This window comes from Gymnoscopelus microlampas (genome assembly GCF_963454915.1).
Source record: "Gymnoscopelus microlampas genome assembly, chromosome: 18".
Lineage (NCBI taxonomy): Eukaryota > Metazoa > Chordata > Actinopteri > Myctophiformes > Myctophidae > Gymnoscopelus > Gymnoscopelus microlampas.
This window is the reverse complement of record NC_139955.1, coordinates 27,568,690-27,594,930: the sequence shown is the minus strand read 5'-3', so window position 1 is coordinate 27,594,930 and position 26,241 is coordinate 27,568,690. Positions and strand designations below refer to the sequence as shown.

Genomic DNA, 26,241 nt, shown 5'->3' with positions numbered 1-26,241 from the left:
TTTATGGTCATGATTCATCAGGAGCGTGGTTGGCTTGGTTACAGGCTTAAAACTCAATATAATGATTTTCTGAAACATCTATGGAGAAATTAATAGGATTTTTACCTCTGGAACCTGCGCCAATGAAAAACATTGTGTACAGAGTAGACTGTCGCGTACATAGTCATTTACAGTACAGACCATGTCAGAGGACTATGAGGGCATTGTAAAAAAAAGAAATGTTGCGTATAAAATAATAATTCATCAATCATAATCGAGGTAAAAGTTTGACATAATCGTGATATTGATTTGAAGTCATATTGTCCAGTCCAGACAAAGGTGAACAATATACAGTTACAGTATAGTCAGCGTACTTGGTAGGGATGGTCCATAACTGATTAACCACAGCATGAATGTCTATTCTGTGTACGGTATATGCTTTAACCCATTGAGACCTGAAGCCGATTCTACATGTCTCCTAAATCTCAACAGTTTTCTGAAAAACGTATGTTTCTATATCAGTGGTGCTCAAACTTTTTCATGTCAAGGACCCCCAAAATGATATGTTATTGGCCGCGGACCCCCATCAAATATTTTGTTCCAGGGACCCCCCAGAAGCAAAGATTTGAGTTAAAAATGTTCGCTTTAAAAAAATATATATGCAAAGATTTGCACCCATTTTCACGATTTTTCAAAAATAGCAGATCTACAAGCTCGTAGCGCTATGAGCTTGTATATCTGCTTGTATATCTGCTATTTTTGAATAGCCCAAAGTGTAAAATAATGCTTTTTAGCTCAAATCTAAAAATGACACAGTTCCAGGTCTTAATGGGTTAATCGCAATGCAGGGCTAACAGAATGCCTATGCCGTATGTGCTAATAATCCAAATGCAGGGCTAACAGTACCCTATACTTAACCATTATATCTCTACCTCCTGACAATGACAGGCAAGCATAAAGTACATTATAAAAACAATACTTATAGCAGATATGTCACCCTCCTGCCAATCAGAATGACAATGAACAATTGCTTGACAGTACAGTTTATAGTGGCTAGTTATAGTAGTTATATATTTACTTATTACACATATGGAATAGGCAGAAGATGTCGAGTGTTTTGGTTGTGTAGTATAGAGGTTCTCAACTCAGGTACAGGGTTTGGCCTCCATGAAAATAGTACCACACACGTTGTATGTGAAGAAAGAGAAGAACAGAAGGACAGAAGCACTTTCTTTGCCAAACACTGTGTTATTTGGGGTACTGTATATGTCAACTGTCAGATAGTTTCAGGCTTAGAGAAATAATATGAGAATATTTTCCAACTTAAATAAACTAGGGCAAGGACTGTTGCGAATGCATGGACTTCAGTTATTCAATACCCGTTGTAGCCGTTGTCAGAGTAATTAGTACAGTACCCATTATCATAGTACTGGGAGGCCAGTCTATGCACATCATGCATTCGGAACGTGTGCCCCTTCAGTTATGCAATTCCCGTTGTCAGAGTATTTAGTGCTATCATAGTACTTGGAGGCCAGGCTATGATGTCAGGATTATAATGACATATCTCCATATATGGGCATGAAAGGGAAACAGACAGACACAGACACACAGAAAATAAAAGAACAGAGATATTTGGATTTTCAGTTCTGGACAACCGATGATCTGACCGACCTCCCACTTGGCACTCCCCTCCTTTGGGACCTTGGCAATAAACAGGCCACGTTTGAAGTCGATTGGTCACCTGGTTCTCGAGATATGATAAACACAGGCATACACAGACAGATTTTGTGCATTTATAGATAATTATTACTGCATCAGATCGGTTCATTTTGTCCATTACAAGGTCCAATGCAGATTTAATAGTGGCCTAATGGTCCTGAGCCACTGGTTACAATGGTGGGGCCAATGGTGGATCTTAAAAAGTCCCTTTAAGTCAACCCCTGTATATTTGATTTTGGATTATCAAATGTTCTGTTGTTTGCTTACAATTTTTGATTGTTGTATGCTGTTTGCAATAACTGAAAGGCGGGTCTCATGTTTGTGAGACATCTAAATGAGATGTAAATATTATCTACAGTAAGACACGTAAATGTGAAATTATTTATTCTTGTTAAAGGTGTTTGCACTCATAATACATTATGCTGAGTTTGCATGCGAGCCAAGGTCACTCTGCTGTATTCTAAGGGGGGTTATATAATGTATGGATATGTAGGCTACTGTATAAAGAGCTTAATCATCCCGAGTTAGATTGCATCTCTAGAGCATCGTGTGTGTATGCGCGAGCACACACACACACACACACACACACACAGAGTGCACAGAGTAATGTGACACCTAGCACTACTAAGCAGAAATGAAGTCATTTGTTATTGGTACTTCTCTTAATTTTATGATAGAGGGTTTTATTTTGTGGTATTATGTTTTTGAATTCAGCAAGCAGAGTTGGTTTAAATGAATGGATTGCACTTTTGTATTGGCTCCCCCCATTACCCCAGCATCTCTCTCCCCAAATACACAAATGTTGATACTTGATTCATGCTGTAAACAAACAAAAAAACTTTTTTACCTGCCCCATGGTTTTGAATTAATTATCATTAATTTAGTTAGGTATATTTGTATTTGTTATTTGGGAGTTTATACACAAATTAATGCGATTTCATTTGTAGGGTAAAGTATATGTATAAATATATACATTCCATTAATATGCATGGATATTATTTGCCTTTACTTACTTAACTTATTTGTCTTTGTTCACTCTAATTTAGGAATTTAAATGGTCCGCATACATATTTACACATTTACAGTCTCCTGACTTTCACTGAGGTGAAGTCCTCCACGATCATAATCCATGGAAGTGGTAACTCTGTTCTCAATCTCCAAACTGCAAAAGGGTTCCGTTTCTGTTCCTTAACTACTGACCACAGATTTGTTTCAACAAAGAAATGATCTTTCTCCGAGCTATTGGTAATTCCAGATACATGTGACACTATGTACATTAGGGGATACATCGGCTTGAACTTTTGCCAAACCACTCCAAACAAACCAAAGCAATGCTGAGGATAGCCACTGCTATTGATAATCTAACCTAGAAAAGATTTACTGATTTGTAAATTAATTTTCGTTAAAGTTGATATTTTTACCCATATCTGGGCCCCCCGGTGACAATTAGGCCCTAAGCAGCTGCCTAGTTTGCCTATGCCTAGATCCAGCCCTGACAGTGAGGTCAAAAGGAGAGCGATGTCAAGTAAATCTGTCATGTCTTCTACTTGCTATGCTGAAATGTATCACCTGGACAGGAGACATTTCTCGGTGACTGACTGGTATGTTCAAGTTCAAGTATGGTACATCTATAAACTACAGGCTCCAATCACAACTGGCTCATATGCAATAATAGATTATTGGGTTTGTATGGTTTTCTTTTTGTATCGTTTTTATCTGAGCTTGTAGATCGGCTAAGTTACTTTGTCAAATTTGTACTTAAGTAGCAACTTCCACTTCCACGAAGCAACTTCCACTTGTAGTGGAGTAATATCTGAACAGGAGTATCTATACTTTGACTCAAGTACTGGGGTTGAGTACTTTGTCCACCACTGATCACCAGTACTAAAGGCATATAGTATAAATATTGTATTATATAATGTTTTCTGTATCCACAGTAAAAAGTGCACGTGCACATATCAACAGTAATGTGTATCAATATGTACAACAGCTCTACGGTGAATGAAGTGACCACTATACAATCTATCAACGGTAAAGCATTAGCAGCAGTTACCCTGATTATGGTGTCATTTTGTGTCATACAGACTGTACCCTACATTGTTCCTGATTTTGTTCTGTTATTGTACTTGTCTTTACATAAAATGGTGTGAGCACGACTCCAACTCGTTTCAACAATTCTGAGCTTTCTTACCGGGTGCATGGTCTAGAACCATGGTTCTCAAAGTGGGGTCCGGGGACCCCCAGGGGTACTTGAGGGGGTTCCAGGGGGTACCCAGCTAAATGATGGACAGGAACCAAATGCACCCTTATGGGTCTGTAACTCTGAGAGTGTACAAATGGAACCAAATGGACCTGGTCCATTTGGTTCCATTTGTACACTCTCAGAGTTACATTAACATTGATTTTACAATATGAATTGGGGTCCCAGAGATAGAAATGCCATTAAATGGGGGTCCGTAGCCTAATGCATGTCAAACTGGGGGTCCTTGAAATTAAAATGGTTGAGAATCACTGCAAGAGAGCTGTAAAAAATCTTCTCTTATGGGGGGTCCCTGGCTTATCCTTTCAAATGGGGGTCCGTGGGGTAATAAGTGTCAATTTAGGGGTCCTTGACATGAAAAGGTTTGAGAACCACTGGTCTAGAAGAGTTACTTTACAATAATAATTATCTAAAAGAGAATACCAGCACTCACTCACGGAACTGTCCTTTAAGGCACTTTTATTTAAGTTGGCATGGTACACTGCAGAGTAGACAGAACAACGTTGTTGTATTTGTCTTGAATATCTGTTTGTCCTATTTCTGTTTTCCTTTTCTTAAAGTGAATAAGTGGGATTTTACAAAGCGTCACAAATTAAGATGATCATAAGTAATGTAATTAAGATAAAGGCTGTAGATTAGATGGAACATGCAGGACTATAGGAAACCCAAAATCCCAAGGCACACCTGGTCTCACGGCACACAAGTGTACCTCGGCACAGTTTGGGAACCACAGCTGTCTGTAGGTAAGCATTTTTCACAGAGTTCACAAACAACTCCTCAAAGTAAATTTAAACAATAGCTTAGCTAGTCTATTTTGCAGTAAATATTGTTTTTCAGGAGAATTCAGGTACAAGCAGCAGATAGAGGCAAGAAAGTCAGGTTGAGTGCAGGGTGTGAGGTCTTATAATGGTTTAGTGATTATAACAGTGGAGGTTTATGCTTTCGTTTTAAAATGGGAATTTTATATGTTCATGGACGTTAACTATCCTCATATATACATTATATAAAGAGCAGGAAGACAGGTGAGAGAGACAGAGGGCCCTATTTCAAACGCAGGGCGCAAATTGCGTCAGGGGTGTGTCCATGCCAATTTTGCAAGTTAGACAGCACATTATATGGTCATAAAGCCTAGTGCAAGGCACCAAGGTGTTGTATTAAGCCTTTGACTTAGTCATGGGTGTGTTTGGGGTGTTACATTAATCAAACTAATCAAAGTGTTGAATGCCATTACCCTTAAGCGCAAAGTTGCGCCTGCTCCACGCTCATTCCTATTTAGACGACAGATTGGATGAGACGCAAATAATGAGGAAACGTAACACATCCGTGATATCTTTACATATCAACTTGATCATATTCCACTCATTCTCACTTATGTTCTTTATTTAAACCATCAATTAAAGCATGCCAAAGACGATGTAGTATGTGTGTCCTTGTGTCGGAGATCTATTGATATCAACAACTGTTACCTGCTGCCATTGAGCAGAAACAGATAAAGAAGGCAGGAAGAAATGGATTCATGACATTCTTACAGGATGAGAGGTATTTTAAGATATTCTATCAGTAATTGCAGGTGTAGGGTTCTACTAATTAAAATTAATTAATTTTTTTCTCTACCTTTCTCTCTCCTCAGCGCTCATCTCTGTTCAAAGAAAAAATGCACTTACACAATGCAACATATTGCTAATGTGGCCCAGATCATTATTCTTTGTTTTACCTCAATTCCGCGTCCCTTGGAAATATCTTCTAACATATTGAACATGGCAGTTATTGTGCTGAGATTTTGATTGAAACGAGTGGAGTAAAACGTGGCCATGATGCTGTTCAAACTTCACGTCTTCCTCCTGTAGCCTAGTATCTCCTCATGTCCAAGAGACAAAGTGTCATCTTCACATATCTCTGTTGTTTTTAAAGCATAGTGGATGGCTGTGTGCTCCATGCATCGGGAGCCCCGGATTTGATGGTTACCATTTATGTATTGAGCGTTGCACAGTCTAAATAGTAAGGAAATATCTGCACCATCACTGTGCTGGCTAATGACACCACCTCAGAGCTGGTCTTACACACTGAAGCGCAAAATCTGTGCGTAAAATAGCGGTGCACCCTGATAGTGATTTTCATTTTAATACCAACACGCCCCTGGGCACTATAGGCACAAGATCATTTGGTATTTAGACAATGGGTGGCAGGTGTACAAATGACAACTGCGCCGGTCGGAAGATAGCAATGGCAATCACGCTGCCCGTTAGCGCCACTTTGCACCAGGCAGAGGATAGGGTCCAGGGTCTCAGGTGAGGTCTTACAATAACTTAGCGATGATGTGTTCTGTTCTGCTTTGAACACAGAGGTGGTAGTGTCTGGGTGCACACATTAATGCAAGTGCAAATTTAAAGCAAGGAAGCAGCTGTCCCTGCCAATGTTAAAACAAAGCCGGTATGCCCTTGGAACGAACACACACTTTATCTTGATCATTCCTGATTAGTATTCCTTTAATTGCATTTTATCATTATTACTTTACTTTTTACACTTCTTGGTCATAATATTTCCAGACAGTATTGTTGTTAATGTTGTGTTGTGTTCTGTTAGGACAGTTTTTCAGACCTTGCACCACTAGCATGTTTCTGCTTTAAACACAAAATAAAACATCTGTATGACAAATCCATAATGAACATGTACTGTATGTACTGTAATGTGGTTGAGTTCTGGGCTGATGCATTTGTTGTGGAATTACTGTGTTATTTGAAAACTGATCTGCATCTAGAAGGTTTATTGTTGTGGAACTTCATGCAGGAGCAAGGTCATGATAGCCAGATAGAGACAGACAGGCAGAGAGAGGCAGAGAGAGGCAGACCAACAGTTGAAAATGAGATGTATTACTTCAGGAGCTTGCTTGACAACACCAGATGCCGATACCAGCATCACTGTGGTGTTGCTTGCTAGTGCTCTGTCAGGCATAAGCGAGATTGTCACATGGAAGGTTAGAGAGGTACTGTAGAAGGGAAGATGTATAGTTTTTTTGGGGAGGATCAAACATTTTACATAGCTACCGTATGTATTTAAATCACACATTTATTGAGGATAGTATGTGTTCATATGTTTAATATCTACAGCTGGCTCTGATTGTCAATGCACATTTCTAAAATTATTATGGGGGGTGGGCAGGGGCTGGGTAGCAAATGTCAAACTCCTACGCCCCTGCTAAAAAAAGAGTGGTTCTGTAGACTGCCAAAGTCTACAGAACCAGAATGTCAATAGAATGCCATTATGAAATAAAATCAAATAAAGCACTTAGATTAAAAGTTTATACTTAGTGGCACAACCCTTTCGACAAATGTTTTGTTGAGAAGTCATTTGTAAAAATGAGCCTGTATAAATGAGCCATTATACATTGGAAAAGTGTTACTGTACTTCCCGCCTGTTTACATCAATCATCAAAGACACATTGCTCCTGTTTGTAATCAAACAAACCTCTTCAGATGCATCCACAAAACCTTTAATAGTGATCTCTTCATGTGTCAATATTTATGTAAATAGTGGTACAATTTCATGAGATTAACTTTTAGTTAGGAATATACATTTTAACAGTCATACAAATTTAGAGTAAAAATGGTAGTTATGAATAGATTATCAATTTCCCTACAGTAGGCTAATACTCATCACAATTCTTCCTTACTAACTCATACCACCATGGACCACTCAATTAATGATGGCCATTTAAGTATCAACTCAAATTGGATGCAATTTCCATTTTTTCTTTCATACTGCTTTTTGTTTGAGTTATTTTCTTTGGACTCACTACTGTCTTCAAAAAGCTTGTGCAACCTTGGAAAACTTTAGAGGGCTTTTTCTCAGAACTTCCCCAGCATCTCGACATTTAACAAACCACAGATGTAGCATTCTTAAAGTGGTAAATAAGTTCATTGGCATTCAGCAGACCACACTCACTAATGTCTGTTTTAGAAAAGTCCTACACAAAAGGTGAGAGCCGCATAGACTGCCCTGGTCACCCATTGTGGGTAAAGTCTGACCCACTGCTTTCAGGTTACAGATACAGGCTATATCAAACAGGCTGAAGATCGGACCTATTCCACATGCTGTAAACTCATCCGTGTACCTGTAAAAGATAAAACCCTACATCCCATATTTTTCCATACGTAATAATCTTCTGCATTTAAACGCTTTATTTAAGTTGTGTTGATATGTTTATCTAATGTGTGTGTCTAATACACTATGGGGCCTATCTTGCGCGCCGCCTTACCCCTTATCCCTAAACCTTTTTGCCATGTTTTACTATTTTGAAAAACATTTTTAAATAGTTCAAATAGTTTTCTGTAGCAATAGGTTATTTCTGTAGTAACACATTTTACATTTGGAGTAATCAAGACTGCTTGGATAGCTTACTCACATTTTCTCTTATATAAATCACCACAACATTTTTAAAACCACATCTTTTCTGATGCTCATTTTCTCATTCATACGAATATATATCTATGAGGTCCATTATCTGTTCAAAAGGGTCCCAATGTGGGGGGGGGCAACTTACCTTGCCCGGAATCTTCAGTCCCTGGGGAAGCCGTCTTGTTGCCATAGAGACCAGGATACAGAACATTGCTGATGAGAAGGCAACGGCAGCAAAGACGAGACCCCAGGAGAGGCTACAGAAGTAGCAGGAGCTTTCGGCAGATGTGCATACCAGGACGTGCACCGAGGCGAGGAGCAGGCATAAAAGGTAAAAAGGCAGGGAGAGCAGTGCCGAGAGGACTGGGAGGTCCACTTCTGCCGCTCCACTCAGGGCCTCGGGCATAGCCAGCAGTAGGACCAAGAGGAGCTGACATTCAAAGAGGAAGAGAGAGAGAAAGACAATGCAAAGAGTTAGAGAGGCAAAGTGAGATTGTGAACTTATTCGAGTCCATAACTCCCCTGATTAGCATTTTGTTCACTGCAGTGCAACTGATTAAAGTTACAATCCGGGACTTATTTTAACCCATTCAATCCGGGGACGCATCTCTGTCATTTTAGATTTCTTTGGCAGTTCAAAAATAGCAGATATACAAGTTCATAGCTATTTTTGAAAAATCGTGAAAATGTGTGCAAATCTTTGAAGCAAACATTTTTAACTCAAATCTTTGCTTCTGGGGGTCCCTGGAACAAAATACTTTACAAATGTTCACTTTAAAAATATATATATTTAAAGACTTTCACAAATTTTCACTATAAAAAAAATAGCAGATCTACAAGCTCATAGTGCGGCACTATGAGCTTGTATAGCTGCTATTTTTGAATAGCCAAAGAAATCTAAAATGACAGAGAAGCGTTCCCGGATTGAATGGGTTAATGAATAAAACACAATTGTAACCAATTTGTATGGTAAGAGTATGTTAGTACAAGATAACTAGCACATAATGCAGTGGTTGGAGGTGGTTCTCCCAACATTTCCACTCAAACATTTCAACCCTGGTGTCAGGTTAGGTAGGAGCCTACTGGTTGACAATATCAATAAAGTTATTGGCAGCTGCATCAGATTGGACACAACTTTATTGTCGACATCACTGCATTTACCTTTGCTTAAAAAGGCAATTGCAAAATGTGTTTAATAAGGCTGTCCTGTTGACTCAGATTGAAAAGGGACAAGAAGGACTCAAGCAGTTGGCTGTACCTATCTCTAAATTACTTTGAAGCCATACGGAGTCCAAGATTGGATTAAGCAAAATCTGAGAATTTCAATATGTTTCAGCTACAGAACTAATGTTCCTCTTAAATGATCATGGATAATTCTACTTTAAGTAAATATATTATCTATAGTCGATACTGTACAGCTTTGTTTTTTACCAAGGTTCCAAATGTTAAAATTAATACTGGAATATCAGGCTGATTAACACATAATGTACATCTGCAGAATAGAAGAAAATAAACAAAGGAAAAACTAAAAACAGGTATACTGTGTGTAAAACAAAAGCCAACATACACATAAAGATCCAATAAAACAGCATCAGACATCAGATGTTAACCACGCCATAGCATCCCTTTTCTGGGCATGTAATAATACAGTAGGTATACATTTGACAAAAATAACAAATCTACAAGCTCACAACATATCACATTGCGACGCGCTGTGAGCAGGTAAATCGGCCATTATCAGCAAAGACATTTGGTGTAGTGGGGAAAAAGGAGGGGGCAAAGTACACCCCTTGGGGTCTAACATAGTATACAGTAGGGTGACTTGCAGTAGGTTCAAATCTTTAAGTGTTTAAGCTGTTTCAAAATGTATTAAGCTCACCTGGAAAACGAAGACCATGCCAGCGATCATAGAGTACATGTCATATTTGCCCAGCTGCTTGCTGAGGGCAGCACTCATGGCGGCCAGGGCCTCTATGTACTGCTTCAGAACCTTTTTGCCCATGTTGGTCAGCACCTCAGAGGTGTTTCCCTCTAGGTAAAGTTTCATCCAATTCCCATGAGATTTCTCTGCCACACGGAACTGCTCAAAACCTGCCTCTGTGGATAAAGATAGAAGATGGATTGGTATTGGTGCTGGTATTTGATGGTCTTCATTTTTTATGGTATTTGAGACCCACCACAGTTTCATGAAAATCCACACATTCATTCTTGATTTTTACCCTGACCGTGACCCTTAACTTTGAGATCCAATAGTTAATCATCTCTTCGGGGCAATCTAGTGATCATTCCCACCATCAGTTCTCAAGTTATTTTGTTTACAGACAATCAGGCAGAATGGTCTGAAAATATAACCCCCTATTATCTCCACCAACTGCATTGGTGGGGATAATAAGAACTGACCAAAAGACCTTTTGATTGTTATGACAAGACATGTTATGAGCTTGTAGATCGTCTATTTTCAGTGAAGAGATTTGTTGAGTAGACAGAATAGAGGGGGGAAAAAACGGGTCCAAGAATAAATCCCTGGGGGATCTCGATCAACTGAAGCATATTCTGTAAGGTTTAAGTGGTTCAGGCTGTTCGAACAGCAGTTTTGTGACTGAAAGTGTAGATGGGAAGAGTGGTTGATTTCCACTTTCCCCGACACACACAACTGTGGTGACCTTCAGCAAGGGAGTCCAACAGAATATTATCAGAATGAGATTCTATTTGGCAGCTCAAACTTGTGAATGTGTGGAACTATATGACTGTGAAATTGCTGTGTTCTCCTTGATAAAAAAAACTAAAAACCACAACAACAAAACATACTTCAAGAGCTTGTGAGAACCAGAACATTGCATTGTATTACCCACCACAGGGTCTCATTGGCATAGGCATAATGGTCATTTCAGACGGGGAGAGGTCAACGCGCCAATGTAATTCATTTTCAATGAGAGGCGGGCGATTATTCGGGACACGCAGAGAAGTTGAGGGGCGGTGAGGCAGGCAGGCTCGGTCCCGTGAAATTCTCGCGCTTGTGCGCGTGTTTGTGCACACGCCCGCGGGCGGCAAGAGCTGGATTGCCGTCAGCTTTTTTTACCCGCTAGGCGCAGGAGGATAAAACAATAATGATCGCGGCGTGATCCCCGCTGATCCGAGCGAGAACCCCCACGTCAACCACTCCCCGTCTGTAAAGACCTTAATTGTGACAAACAGTGACAGTCAGACAAATGTAGTAGTGTAAATACATACAAATACTGGGGGACAGAAGTCCCGAGCTGAGCGTGCTCTACTGTTAATAGTTTAAGAGAAGGATAGGCGGGTGCAGACTCAGTGAACAGTCTATAGAAACAGTCCGCACTCACAAGGTGAAATGTCGTTGAATTCTTTATTTACCGCAGGAGCAGTCTGTGACAAACAGACGCGCCCCAAAAATAACTTTGAGAAACTCCAATATTTGACTTCTTATGTGAACAAATATCATGCTGGTTTTAAATTGGGAATTCCCAATCTGCCACCATTAACTATTCAGCAACATAAACTATTTCAATGTAAATATAAACACACACATACCGTATATGCCAACAGATTTAATAAGCCACAGCACCAAAAGTAGGTACAGTTGAATAATTTATCTTCCACTTTATCACCTTGAAAAATAACCACATTGCTATGGCAACAAAAGACCGAAATAGACTGGAAAATGCGTTGGCAGAATAACATGCAAGTTGCAAGCAAGTTATTTCTAGAATCAATTCACGTTTGAAAAAGTGGCAAAATACATAGGTTAACCTTTTTTTGAAGAACAAGGGTATCCAGGTGGCACATGGGTAAAGTACTCGTCCACCATTGTGTTCGATTAATCCACAGTGCTTCTGGGTTGGCCGGGCGCTCCAACAAACACAATTGTCCACGTCCGCTGGTGGGAAGCCGGCAGGGGATTGTTTTGTTTTACTGCACTAGAGACTCCTACAGGTTTTGGATCTAGGAGTGCTGGCATGTTCCTCCACAAGCTTTAAGCCTAATTTATTCTGTGTGAGCCAAGCCGTGGCTCATGGCTCACAGCTCTGGACTGGACACTATTGGAGTTACAGTATGAGCAAAATTAGGCATTATGAGCATTAGGAGTGAAACTCCTTTCACTGTCAGGTGAAAAGAAGCATCTGCAAACTGCATGAGTATCGGAGGAGACGTGGTTGTCTTGTCTACACCCTCCCCAGGCCAATTATGGGGGTTAGCAGTGACAGAGACAGCGTAATAGTTCATTGTTAAAAGTGAATTGGCATAACTAAATTGGGTTAAAAAAAAAAAAACTAAAGCACCAAGAGTAGATTTTAAATGTGACTAGGTATTCCAGTTGCAAGACGGATGACATTGGCTAGCAGCATATCGGACAACTCTGGAATATAATAAGTAAATAGTGTGCCTGTGTACAGAAAACATAATGTAAAAATAACCAGGGAGTAGTCAGATTCTAGTGTACTCCTCCCGGGCTAAGACATACATTTTGTGGGATTCAACATTTAAACCCATTATATTAAGCTCTTTTGGGGTAGTGTTTTGTGTTTCTGTGGGCCCTTTTTACTTGTCATGTTTACGAGTTTGAGTTAGCTCCACAGTATACGCTAAAGTACGGCACAGTTCCCTCTGGATTCACCAGAGAGGAAGAGTCATAAAAAAACACAGGAAACAATACAGCCACCGAGCTGATGCAACCTGACAGTTCAATTGAACACCTCCAACTTGTAATTCATCATTAGAATCATGAAGCAATCGCTTCAATGGATAGTTATTATTAAAGCCACTTTGGGAACCTTGAAAGGTGCCATACACACACGCACATGCAACAAAATTCACATCACATAGCCACGGCCTAATTTATTCAAAAAGACAATAGGAAAATAGGATATGATCAATACGTTAAGCTAATTAGACATAACTGTCAACGAGGGGGGCGCCCGATAGCCTAGTGGTCAGGACACGTATCACATAGGCTCTAATGCATGACAACGAGTACTCAGTTCAATTCACAGGCCGGATGGCCTATTTGGTGAATGTCACACCCATAGTCTCTCATAGCACCGCTTTAAAAAATAAAACAAGAAAGAAAGGTCGAAATTTATAGCAGCTTGCGGAAAGCTAAATAACAAAAACTGCTTAAAAAGAAAAAGGAATTCCTTGGCGAACAAAATGGTGTAGCCCATAGTCCCACAGCCCGCTGGGTTTTAACAACAGTGTGGGGAGACCTGGCTCAGAACACAGAAGTTTCTGCTGGCGAGCCTCACCTTTTTTGGTATGCAGCCATTCAGCAAATCATTCAAAAGGTCACAGTTATGCACTCTGTGTTTTGGTTTGTTTGTGTCTCTGAACAATCTGTGTCTTCTCAGCTGTGAATTCTACCAAACCACCTGCAGCAACTGTTTTCTGTCCACGTTTAATCCATGGAAAATTCCTTGAGCGATGAGGTCACTTACAATGTCAGTTCAGCCCATGGTGGCAATTTAGCTGCGCTGATTTGTCAGCTGCCATATAACCCCTAGGGAAGATACAACAGCTGACCAATCTGTGCATGCTCATTACCCTCACTGTCCTTTTATCATTCCCCTCACCCAGCAAATAAAGGCTGGGTATGTGATTAAACTTATCATTTTTTAATTCATAGATGATATCTAAGGTCTCTATTTCATTGGTTCTCAAAGTGGGGTCCGGGGACCCCCAGGGGAACCTGAGGGGGTTCCAGGGGGTCCCCAGCTAAATGGAGGATAGTTAGGAACCAAATGGACCCTTGTGGGTTTGTAACTCTCAGAGTTAAATTAAAATTGATTTTACAATATAAATTGGGGTCCCAGGGATAGAAATGCCATTAAATGGGTCTGTAGCCTAATGCATGTAAACTGGGGGTCCTCTTGAAATTAAAATGGTGGAGAATCACTGGTAGCTGGCAGTGAAAAATCTTCTCTTATGGGGGTCCCTGGCATATATTTTGAAATGGGGGTCCGCGGGCTAATAAGTCTCAATTTGGGGGTCCTTGAGATGAAAAAGTTTGAGAACCACTGCTCTATTTGACAGACTTCAACATGATAAGTAAATTTCGCAAAGTAAACTTTGGTCAGCCTTGGTTCACATAGGACTGAGCAACTGGACTGCTTGTCCATTGTTGAGGTCTTTTCATCACTTCTTACTGTGTTGTACTAAATGCCAATCACACACCCCTGTCAAATGAAGTTATTCTGATTCCATATAACCACATACACAGCCAAACTGCAACCAACCTTTTTCATACTCTGGTATGCTGTCTCTGAGCAGGCAGCTGAGCTGGTGGCCATTGAGGTGCAGGAATCGCAGCTGGTCCCTTAGCGATGTCTCCTCCAGGACCGCCGGGATGACACGGCCCACGCTGTTCTGAGAGATGGGCAGGCCGAGACCCAGGGCCAGGGTCGGAGTCAGATCCACCTGCTCCACTGTTCCAGGCTTCTCCATCCCCACTTTAAAATCAGGAAACGGACCAAAACAAATTAACACCACACAAAGTTTACATTGAAAAATGCAGACACAATACACACAATAATGTCAAGTGTCGCTCGACGCAGAAGTGTATTCAGCTGAAGTTGACTCCTCTTATAGTCACAGCCTTGACACATAACTAACATAATTATGTACATAAATAAACCCCACTGATACATATTCCTCCAAGCCATGCAAGCTTTACTGGATTTGGAGAAGGCTAGCCTCCTCGAAATCCCCCTTGGGAAGTGCAATCTCCGGTCACTCCAGCCTACAATACAGTAACTAGAGAGAGCATTGTAACCGAGCAACAAAAAGATCTTCATCACTTCTGAATCTGTGAACGGGATTTGTCATCATAGAACATTAGGCAAGAGGACTTGCCTAATGTGTGTGCGCCTGCGTGTGTGCGCCTGCGTGCGTGCGTCCCCGCACGTGCGTGTGTGTGTGTGTGGAGGGACGGGGGGGGGGCTCAGTGTTAGCAAAGCACTCAACTCTGTCGCAACAAATCACTGAACTGTAAATACTTAATTAACATTGCTGCTCCAAAAATAAACCCAGGCAAGGAATGATCTCAAAAATAGGCAATGACTGAGAAGGGGGCAATTATCACATTCGCAAAACCATGTTCACCACCATGCAGCAACACAAAGTTATGTTAATGAGCTTCTGTTTATGGTATAGTAAGTTTACACCAAGATGACAAGGTGTCATTAGGTGACAAGTGAGCACGTTTGTCAAGTAAGGATATTACATTTTTGGGGCCCACATAAATATACAGCATGGGGGGCTAAAAAAAACCTAGTCATGTTCTTTCATGTAATGTCATGGATCCCTCATTATGCACAGCTGCAATTTGAAAGGGAGCCAAGTTTGAATAATCAGGATCCTGATTTTCAGTTTAATTGGAAGTAGAATGTGTTGCCAGTTGCCACCCCCTTCTTCTGTCATCATATATTCTTATTTGACAGTTAAAATCCGAATCTAAGCAAACAGTACGTTAGACTGTACACAACAGATGTGGCTGAGTAAACAGTTGATTTACCTTTTCTCTTGAATGCAGGGCTGATAAGCACGAGAGGAGTGTTGATCTCCGGTTCTGACGAGCCCCCATGGCTGCCTGTCTCTGACATGCCATGGTCTCCACACAGCACCAGCAGGTAGGGCAAGGAGCCCTCTTCTTCCTGGGGCACAAAAAAACAAGTCAATAGACTGTTAACCACATGAACTCTAGCATAGTAGCGTCCCTCTTGTGGGGTGAACATTCAGCAAAAATAGCAGTCACAATTGCTAGTACAGATTAGTGGCTTAAATCTGAATAAACTGCCAACTAAAGACAATTGATATTGTAGAGTAGATGAAATTGTTGTAATGCGATGCATTTGTATGTGACTTTGTTTACCACTGATATAGAGGGAAAAAGGGAAGGGGCCTAGTATAGACTCCTGGGGGACTCCAGTAAACTACGTATAAAGTGTTTAAGTGGTTATCTGTACTTGGCAGAGCATTGCACAAAGCTCTGAGTTTATAATAACTCTCTTCATGGTCGAGAGGCTTGCAACACCGGGGACCCAAAATTTGCTAAATAAGCTCATTTCGAAAAATGTAATTGCAATGGTTACTTCCAATAATTTACTAAATAGTTTCATTAGACATTTAGATTTGTCTTGTCTTTCATTATTGTGTGTAAGGTGTGCTTCAATACCAGCAGAAAAGGAACCAATCAAACTATTGCCTGGGGAAATACAGTCATGACGGTATACTTTGACTCTTTTTCCAGCTTAAGAATTTCAGATAGCAAGAAGCAAACAGACACACAGGGCGACTCGTTTATGTAAGATGACACACTTTGATCATGTCGGGGATTCTGTGCTCCATAATTCCCTTTCAACTCGACGCATAAGAAACTGCCAGTGAAATTAATTTGACAGGGTCCTCTGAACTATTTTGGCAACATGAGTACAGATGTTTACATACAAAACCAAATCTCTGCCACTCTACAGAACTCTCAAAAGGACTCGCATTGACACAGTGTACTATAACATGTCCAGTGGGTGAAAACATGGTAGAAAGCAAAAACTTTCAATAAACAAATACTGGCCAGCAGAGGCAAATATGGATAATGTGCAGATAGTCAAATGGAGAGAGAGTGAGACATTCAGACACAAACACAGAGAGAGAGAGAGAGAGTGAGAGAGTGAGTGTGTGAGTCAATTAAGATGAAATCAAAACCCCAAATGAAAACACTTAACATTTCTGCAGATAGTGCTAGTATTAGAAAGTGTAATGAAAGCTAAATAATGCATTAGTGTAAGAGGCATGACTGTAGCGACCCAATCTCCAATATTGTGTTCAGTTTAATGTGTGGTGATTAACTCAGTGTTGAAAAAGCAACAACTATCCCCTGTCCTATATCTAGTTACTTGCCACTTAATGGCACTAAAGAACAAGCATGTGCACGCATGCACGCACACACACTTGCACGCAGACTAAACATGTAGATATGCTGATGTCTGTAAGCATGTCTTTATGACTTCATGAGTCTTTTAAATCAATGCACAACATGGTAGGAAGTTTGCTCATCTAATAAATGATATTGTAGAGTTAAGGCCCTGACACACTGAACTCAATCATCACTGAACAAGTGTTAAAATAAGTCAAGTGTGTTTGATGACGCGAGCATCTGACACTTTGTGTCTGCGCCTTTACAGTACAGTATGCCTCATTGAATATTAAGAAAAAACATTCAGTTCCTCCGCCAAATACAATGTGAAATGGTAAAACAAACAATTTCATGAAGTTCAATACCTGCAACAAAGGAATTCCATTCCATTAACTCACTTGTGAAATAAATGTTTCAGATTACATGATTGCAGAGATTTTTGTTGTTGTTAATAGCAGAGGCCAAGTCACAAAGTGGAAGTTTTATGCCATTAAAGACGTCTGGCACTTTTTTTATTAAAATGGAACGTTTTAGATTTCAAGGAAGATATTGTGGCAGCCAGCAGCTCTGCAGGTGGAGCAAATTCTGCTCTTAATAAGAGCTGAAACAGGCGAGCATGGTTCCGCTAAGTGAGGCTCGGGAGCTGTCATTTGAATGCCTTCCTGCTCTCCCTGCCTGCATCATTCCTTTCAAAAGGCAGTTCGTTTAGGTGTGCAGTATAACACGGTGTGTTGCTGAGATGTATTGTACCCCCCTCCCAAAATTCATTGGGAGCACAGGTTTATCAGAGAAAACAGTGTGTTGAAGCTTCTAAGACATCCTGCGGGACCCCACTGGGCTGTGTCTATATTTAGGTCACACCGGTGCTGCACGCAAGAACCGCAGAAGCTTGCATTGATGAGACTGGAGCAATACTTTCAAACACATTTCATTCAAAGGAGACTGGCTAGGAGATCGGCGCCAAAAGCTACGCGCCTGCCACTGGCCAGAAAACACAGTTGCAGTTAAGCACTTGGCAAGACACATTTTTAACAAGATGCTCTAACGACTAGGGCACATAGTGAAATATGGTCCTGCTGAAATTTCCAGCTATGTACTTTATCTTTTACGAGTTTTCAAGGAAATATACACTTGGTACCATTAAAAATCCCAAGATTTGGTCATTCTACACCCTTAGAAAAACCTTAGAGAGTGGGAACATAATAAGGTATTTGTCTGCCAATCCAAATTGAAACTAAACTGCGGCATTCTTTCCAACATATTTTAACAACCATTTATGAGACAAAACTACACTGTGGGGTCCATTAAGACCCAATCAACAGAGCTGAAAAAAACTAACGGCATAATCAATATACAGGCTGTCATATGCCTATTTCTTATGACAATCCTATATTACCACTATATTTGGGCCACATCGAGCGTGTCCGTTTGTTGGACTGCTGCTACGGTAAATTAAAAACTATAAAACTTCTTCTGTGAGTGCAGATTGTTTATAAAGACTGTTTGTTAAACACTAAACTTATTTCTGTCAGTAGAGTACGCTTAGTTCGGGACTTAAGTCATTAGTAATTTTTACCGGCTTAAGGATAAGGATAATTCTTCAATTTGCGAGCTCTATACAAAAGGCACACAGGGAATGAGAAAGCACCTTTAAAATGAGGGAACCATGGATTTTTTTCAGGATATCATCCATTTCCAGTAGTTTGGGCTGGATGAGGGAACTGTGAGGTCCACTAATGTGGCCAATGTGGTCCAGCCCAAGGTAGTGCAGGATCAGTATATCCCAGTCGTCTCTCTTCAGAGTGCTGTCCAGGTGACGAGTCACATTGTTGTCAACCTACATGAGGATGAAATGCACAGAGAATGGTTAATCCTACCCTGTCCTAAGATAAGACATTTATTGATCCCACAACGAAAATTCAGTCGCCAAAGACAGCACAGCAGTTGAGATACAGATCCCGAGTGTGAATTTAACTATGACAGTGTACAAATGTAACCAAAGGGACCTGGAACACTCGGGATGCATTTGCTATTTTGTGGATGCTTTTATCCAAAGCAACTTACACGACCTAGAGTGTATTGAGTATGGGTGGGTGAGTGTTCTGAACAGGAGCCTTTTACAGCTCTCACAAGTTGCTCTGGATAAGACCATCAGCTACAGTACAGTACATGGCTGAAAGGTAACAGACCAACCCCATGTCACACAAAAAACCCATACCTCAGTGAAGTCGGATACAAAGAAGGAGGTAGTGCCATCATATTCCATGAAATGTTTGGGGAAGAGGCGCACCCAGGTGTCATCTCCATAGAACACTATCCTCTTCCCAGCTGTTTTGGCCTGCCATATGAGGTTATCTTCCATCAGTGCAGGTGAATTCAGGTTCATTATCACATCAATGAAGCCTGGGATGCTGCCAGTGGTAATAGCCTGCAGAGGGATATTTTGTCGTTGTTATCACCTTTGAAAAATACAGTAATCGAGTAATGTCTTGATTTCTTAGGTGATTCTCACAATAACTAAAAACTTTCTTTGCATCATTCTGTGTCACTCAGTAGTCAGTACACTTTTAAAGTAACTATACAATTTCTGACAAGCAATTCATTAACTGTATTAGTATTAGTCTTACAGGATTTGGGATGAACATTCCAAGATTGTGTGTGAGCATTTATTTATTTTTTGCCATTGGCTTGACCTCATGACCTCAACTATTTGATTTCATAAACTTGCTTTTGTTTCTCGGTTTTATTTATTGATAGCACAGTGTAGCTTGTCAGAAAACAAGGAGAGAGAGTAGGGGAGTGACATGCAGCAACGTTTGTGAAACAAACCGGGGACTCGCTAATGTCGCTATCATGCATCATCAGAGCCTATGTGGCAAGCGCCTTAACCATTCGGTCATAAAGGTCTTCAACAGTGGGTCCAGAACCCCAGGGGGACCTAAAGGTTACTAAAGGGGGGCAACCAAATCTTTGTGTGATAGGATTTCTTTTTTTTTTTTTCATAAACCACTTGAATCCTAGTGGGGAGGGGGGAACATTTCGAAAATAGCAGATCTACAAGCTCACAACGCATAGTGCTGTGATGTGCTTGTAGATCGGCTATTTTCGGCAAAGAGATTTGGTGTAGGGGGAAAAAAAGAGCAGACCAAGCTCCAGTTTACCAAGTATTCGTGGCTTATTAAATGTCTGAAAATACACATTAACATAAATCCAATATAGAACAATATAAAACAAAAAATGATAATAGTGCTGTCAAACAAGTCTATGAAGCTATCTATGACATCTATGAACATTTTTAATCTGCAACACAACTTTATACAATGTAGGGGGGGTCCCTGCTTCATCTCTCTGTCAGCTAAGGGATCCTTGGCCTGAAAAACATTGAAGACCCCTGATACAGTGGGAGAGAGCAAAGCCTCATTCGTACACATACAGTACTGTAGCAAGGAGAAGCAACCAAAAATAATACCTATTGCGTAGGAGATCCCTAGCTGTACTTGAAAAAAAAACTCTCTCGCTGTAGTCTATTATTAGGCATGGATCTAAAGCCAGATGTTTTCAAGAAGATAGGCTGTTTTAAAGAGACTACTTCCCATAGTGCATCGTAACCAGTTCGCCTTACTGAGGTGACCGAGAGGTGATGCAAATTAAAGATCTGTAGAAAACGCGGGTTTAGAACAAAGTAAGCAACCAACTGGAGAGGAAATGCAACACATTGTAAAGAAATACGCAATCATACGATTTCCTTCAGCCTTGAATCAAGCGGGGTTCAGCAGCACATGCAGTGCCAGTGGGGACTTGTCACCAGTGGTGTAAAGCAACTAAGTACAATGTTGAGGTATTTGTACTTTACTTGAGTATTTATATTTCCAATACTTTTACTTCCACTCCACTACATCTCAGAGACAATTTGAAAACTCTTTAAAAAGTTACTAGCTACTTTGTAGATTTTGATTATTACAAAACATACATTAACCACTTCAGCCCTATATACATTTCGTCCATTTGAAAATGTCCGAAATGCTTCGGCCATTTTCCGAAGCATTGCGACGCATTGTGAGCTTGTAGATCTGCTATTTTAAAAATATTTTAATACATTTGAAAAGTTGTGAAATAGGACATTCTGCATAATGAGTACTTTTACTTTTGGTACTTTGAGTACATTTTTATGCAAATATTTGTGTACTTTTACTTGTAGCAGAGTATTTCTACATTGCAGTATTGAGTCCTTTTTCCACCAATGCTTGTCACACCAGAAGCCCAAAGGTACAGACACTCAAATATGAGCACTTTCCCCACAAACAGCTGGGGGCAGCTCAGGACAAGTGGCCTCTGGAGCCTGTTCATCTTGAGGATATTTTTTGGGGGGGGATATTTCCTGTTCAGTATTCATTAGAGCATTGGTTCTCAAGGTGGGGCCAGGGGTCCTTGGTGGGGTACCAGGGGGTCCCCAGCAAAATTGTCTATTCAAAAATAGCTATTTCTATCTGCTATTTTTGAAAGAATCTCGAAAATGTGTGCAAATCTTAAAATCTTTTTTTTTAAATGTAAACATTTAGAACTCGAATCTTTGCTTCTGGTAGGTCCTTGGCACGAAAAAGTTTGAGAACCACTCCATTAGAGACTGGGAGTAGGGCTGTCACGATTATGAAATGTTACTTGACGATTAATTGTCATACAAATAATCGCGATTAACGATTTAATTGTGTGGCTTTTTAGACCTTGTAAACAAAAGTTGCACGGGGGCAGATTTGACGAACACTTAAATACACAAAGAAATGACTGACAATGGCCGATACCAATAATCAAAATAAATAATGTATTATGGACAAAATACGGCATATTTAATATTTTATACTCAAAATATATTACAAGCTTGCATTGTGAGCTTGTAGATCTGCTATTTCCACTATTCTTTTTAATGTTTTAAAATGTATGAACCTTTCTCAACATGGAAACGATTGTGACGTTTATGCTAAATAATTGCAATTATCTCAAATAATTAGGATTAGGCAATTATGTAATAATTGTGACAGGCCTAACTGGGGGTGCACGTGTGAGAGACAGAAATACAGAAGCGCAGACATAAAGATCGAGTGAGAAAGAGAGAGGGCATCAGCAATTAGAAAGAGTGTGAACTGTGAATTATTTCTAGCGTTCCCTTCACAACAACCCAAACTCTGTCTGTCGTGGCCAAAATACCAGGCTGTCCGTCACTCTGTTGACAAATCAACTGCTCAGTACTCATAATGTTGTGCAGAAAATATGCTAATTCAGGAGGTTGACAATGTCACACACTGGTCCATTGAATTTAGGCCTAAATTCACTACGCCAGGTGAGGCAATCAGCACTGTTGTTTGTAATTGAATTCACTGGTGGGTCCAAGCTCGCCAGGAGGGTATTTCCCCTTTTTGTGCCAGTTTGAGAGCCATTTTTAATTAACTATCTGTGAATGCAGGAGGAGTGGAAATGAGAACCCTCTTTCCCTCTCCTGTCTCAAATGGACCCATCAAATTTAATGGGAGGATGATGCAGCAAAACCTCGGGGTAGCGCTTCCAGCATAGTTACCTGCTGCGGCCCGATCCTAACGAAAATGTATGCAAATACGTTGTTGAACAAATAATTATGAATATGCATACAAAGGTGTGGTCATATCACTCTAAATTGTGTATCACATTCTAGAACTGTTGGTGTAATGTCAGTATGAATTAATAGCTGTGACTGAAAAATTATAATTTGGGGTAGTTGGCTGTGTCATACTAGTCAACTGGGTGCAATGCAGTGATGGCGCCGTGTGACATGACAATTGTCCTGCACTGCCTCCTGCTGGTGTAATAAAGAATCTTTTTCAAAAATAACAGTTTTCAAAAATAGCAGATCTACAAGCTCATAGAGCGGCACTCGGTGCTGCGCTATGAGCTTGTATATCTGCTATGTTTTAATAGCCAAAGTATACAATAATGGTTAAAGTGGTTAAAATGATTGTGACGCTATATCAACTTATTTAGCGGGGGACCCCCTGGTACCCCGCCAAGGACCCCACTTTGAGAACCACTGTCCTAAGACATCCTTGTAAATAGATATTCTTGTTTGATTACAAAAACACATTAGCATAATTTAAAATCCCTTAGATAACATAATAATAATAATTTTGTATCAATATCATGAGGGAATTGTTTAAAAGCAATGTAATGTATGGCTCATTAACACCCTTTTTCCTCACTTAAGAGGACTTGATTAATTTCAATGACAAGCATCTTCCCCTTTATAGACAAAATTAAGAATACCAGCAATAGTTGAAAAAGTTACACTGAATCAAAAGTTCAAAACAGATCAATTTTTTTTGTATTAAAAAACACGTCTGAATGGAAATGGCTGAAGGCTAGAATGTTTGGGTGCAAGATACAGTCAACTGCATGGGGGAAATAATAAGTAGTTTGTCCAATAGCTGGGTCTCAACATTTCATAAATTGATATCCCTCTATAATTTCCATCATTCTGTCTTGCCCCACCACCACCAGCTTGTTTTGGAAATGTACCTCAAGTCTGCCAAGATGTAACTTAATTGGTTCATGGGGATTTTGATTGAATACTGTACAAATAGTACAAGGGGGGGGGGGGGGTCACTTGTATTACAAATACAAAAAAGGTATACAGGCTTCCGAAAGGGGCTATTGTATAGTCAGATCACTACTTATTATATATATATATATATATATATATATATATATATATATATATATATATATATATATATCATTTGAAAGGCAATTGTCTTACCTTAATTCTAGGCATGGTAACTGTGGGGGCTCTTGCTTTAGCTATGAAGCTGTGCGTTGATGCCCGTTCAACCAGATGTCTTGTGTATGGCATGTATGTCCGTCCATTGGGTCCAAATACAAAGTCCTCCCTGAGAGCATCAACTAACATTATAACCACCTTATTAAAGATGGGCTCAGGAGCCTGAGATGAGTTGTGGGAGACCCCTGAAATGAGTTTCAAAATGTCATGTAAGCTTATTTCATGGGCAGAAAAGAATGATGCATACAGTAGTCAAGAGTGGTAACAGGATAGGTGGGCACAAGGGACTTCTGGGCACCTCGATGTAAAATTGGCTATTTTGTCCAAAATGTAAAAAACTGTAATATTTGGAAAATGGTCTTAAAGGTAGGGTAAGTGATTTGCTTTGGTTAAAATAAGTGTTAAATAGCTCTATATTCTGATAGTACTCATTGCTATAGAGTGTTTGTTCAGTATTAGGAGTCTCCTTGTCTCTCCACCTCTTTATTAAACAGAAATTGCATTTTCGTTTCAGTTTCATTTCCAATTTCATCCAACCAGGATAGAGAACTCAATCAGGATATAGATTAAACAAGTGAAATTGGAAGTGATGACACTAAGAAATGAGCAGACAAAATTGGAACTGGAACACTATACAAATTAAGCTTAAAAATGGGTACTTTCTCCTGATTGGCTGAGATTTTGACACCTACCGAAAAATGTATTTTCTGTTTATTAAAGAGATGGAGAGACAGGGAGACATCTGTTACTGAAAAAACACTCTATAACAATGTTTACTATCAGAATATAGTATTTTGACCTTTTAACAAAATACTTTTTGTTTTAACCAAAAAATATCATTTACCCTACAGTAAAGTAAAGTATACTATACATGATTAGAACATGCTTAAACATACGACAATTAATATGTGTACAATTGCTACAAAACCTGTATATCCAGTCATTTTGGGCATTAACAATAAGTTGAAGGATAAGATTAAGTCTAATAATGTACCATGCATGTTCACATCATGTATACTTTACATCACTTAATTGATCACACCATTTTTCAAAAAAAAAAAAAAATTTTTTTTACATTTTGGACAAAATAGACAATTTTACATCGAGGTGCCCAGATGTCCCTTGTGCAGTGGTATGGGAAATGCAAATGATTGAGAACCATTGCCCTACTGCCCACCTAGCTCTGGTTCAGAGCGTTAGTGAGTTCCCTCTAACTAGAGGGAACTCACTAACGCTCTGAACCAGAGCTACTGCCCACCTATCCTGTATCCATCCTACACACTACAATGATTCTCCTTACCAGTCGATGGCTCTGTTGGCATATCTGACAGCTTGCTCTTAGATGGTAAAGAGGACTTGACAGGAACAGGGAAGAATCCCCTTAGAAAGAGGGCAATGCCAAACACCTCAAATATAAGGATTAAAGAGGCGAAAACAGATGAACGTACTTTCATCTTGTCGGTTGAGTGATGATTTCAGTGCCCGGGTAACTAGACGTCAAACAGATATTTATGTATGTACCATAGAGTTAAAAAATAAGGTATGTACTACTTATCTAGCTAGCTTGACTGGTCGCTGTTTAGTGCACGACACCAGATGGCTGGCCAAATTCGCCAAAATACAATTTCAGAGATAAGAGACATAGTCCAAAGCCAGAACGCGCTTAAATTGGACTAAGTGTCTTTTTAATATAGCTGTTCGACAATACAGACAAGCAGACAACAACAAAAACATCACATTTCTGCTCGTCGTCGCTTCTTTGGAACAGTAGTATTTGTTATGAGCGGCTTCCGGGTTATGGAAACTACGGGTAGTGCTCAGTGTTGCCATGTACGCTTATTATAAGCGACTTGTTTTTCTGCAAAGTTGCTTGAAAATATTGGTATTTGCGGCTTATGTTTCTAAAGTGTAGTTGCTTATTTGGGCTCTTTTCTTAATACTTGTTTAAACCAGTGGTTCTTAAAACAAATTCATGGTAAGGACCCCCAGATTATTAATATATTTGTCCGCCCCCCCCCCATCCCTCTGAAATTATGCTGTGCCAGGGACCCAGGCCCATACCAGATTTGTCTTATGTTTCAAAAATATTCAAAATGTTTAACATTTTTCAAGAATCTCTTTTCAAAATAGCAAATCTACAAGCTCACAACACGTAGATCG

General features: G+C 39.9%; 1 protein-coding gene across 2 annotated transcripts in view; it reads right to left on the bottom strand.

Annotated features, from left to right (window-relative positions):
• The window catches only part of pigg (phosphatidylinositol glycan anchor biosynthesis class G (EMM blood group)), a 61,662-nt gene extending 35,799 nt beyond the window's left edge, over positions 1 to 25,863 (bottom strand). For both annotated transcript variants that reach the window (XM_084085814.1, XM_084085815.1), the window contains exons 1-8: positions 25,382 to 25,863; positions 24,061 to 24,266; positions 19,498 to 19,707; positions 18,928 to 19,116; positions 15,882 to 16,020; positions 14,605 to 14,817; positions 10,233 to 10,450; positions 8,499 to 8,783 (exon numbers count right to left, since the gene is read on the bottom strand). In XM_084085814.1, the coding sequence (XP_083941940.1) occupies positions 8,499 to 8,783; positions 10,233 to 10,450; positions 14,605 to 14,817; positions 15,882 to 16,020; positions 18,928 to 19,116; positions 19,498 to 19,707; positions 24,061 to 24,266; positions 25,382 to 25,535 (1,614 nt within the window). In that variant the 5' untranslated portion in view covers positions 25,536 to 25,863. The remainder of the gene's footprint in view (positions 1 to 8,498; positions 8,784 to 10,232; positions 10,451 to 14,604; positions 14,818 to 15,881; positions 16,021 to 18,927; positions 19,117 to 19,497; positions 19,708 to 24,060; positions 24,267 to 25,381) is intronic.
• Between the last annotated feature and the right edge of the window lie 378 nt (positions 25,864 to 26,241).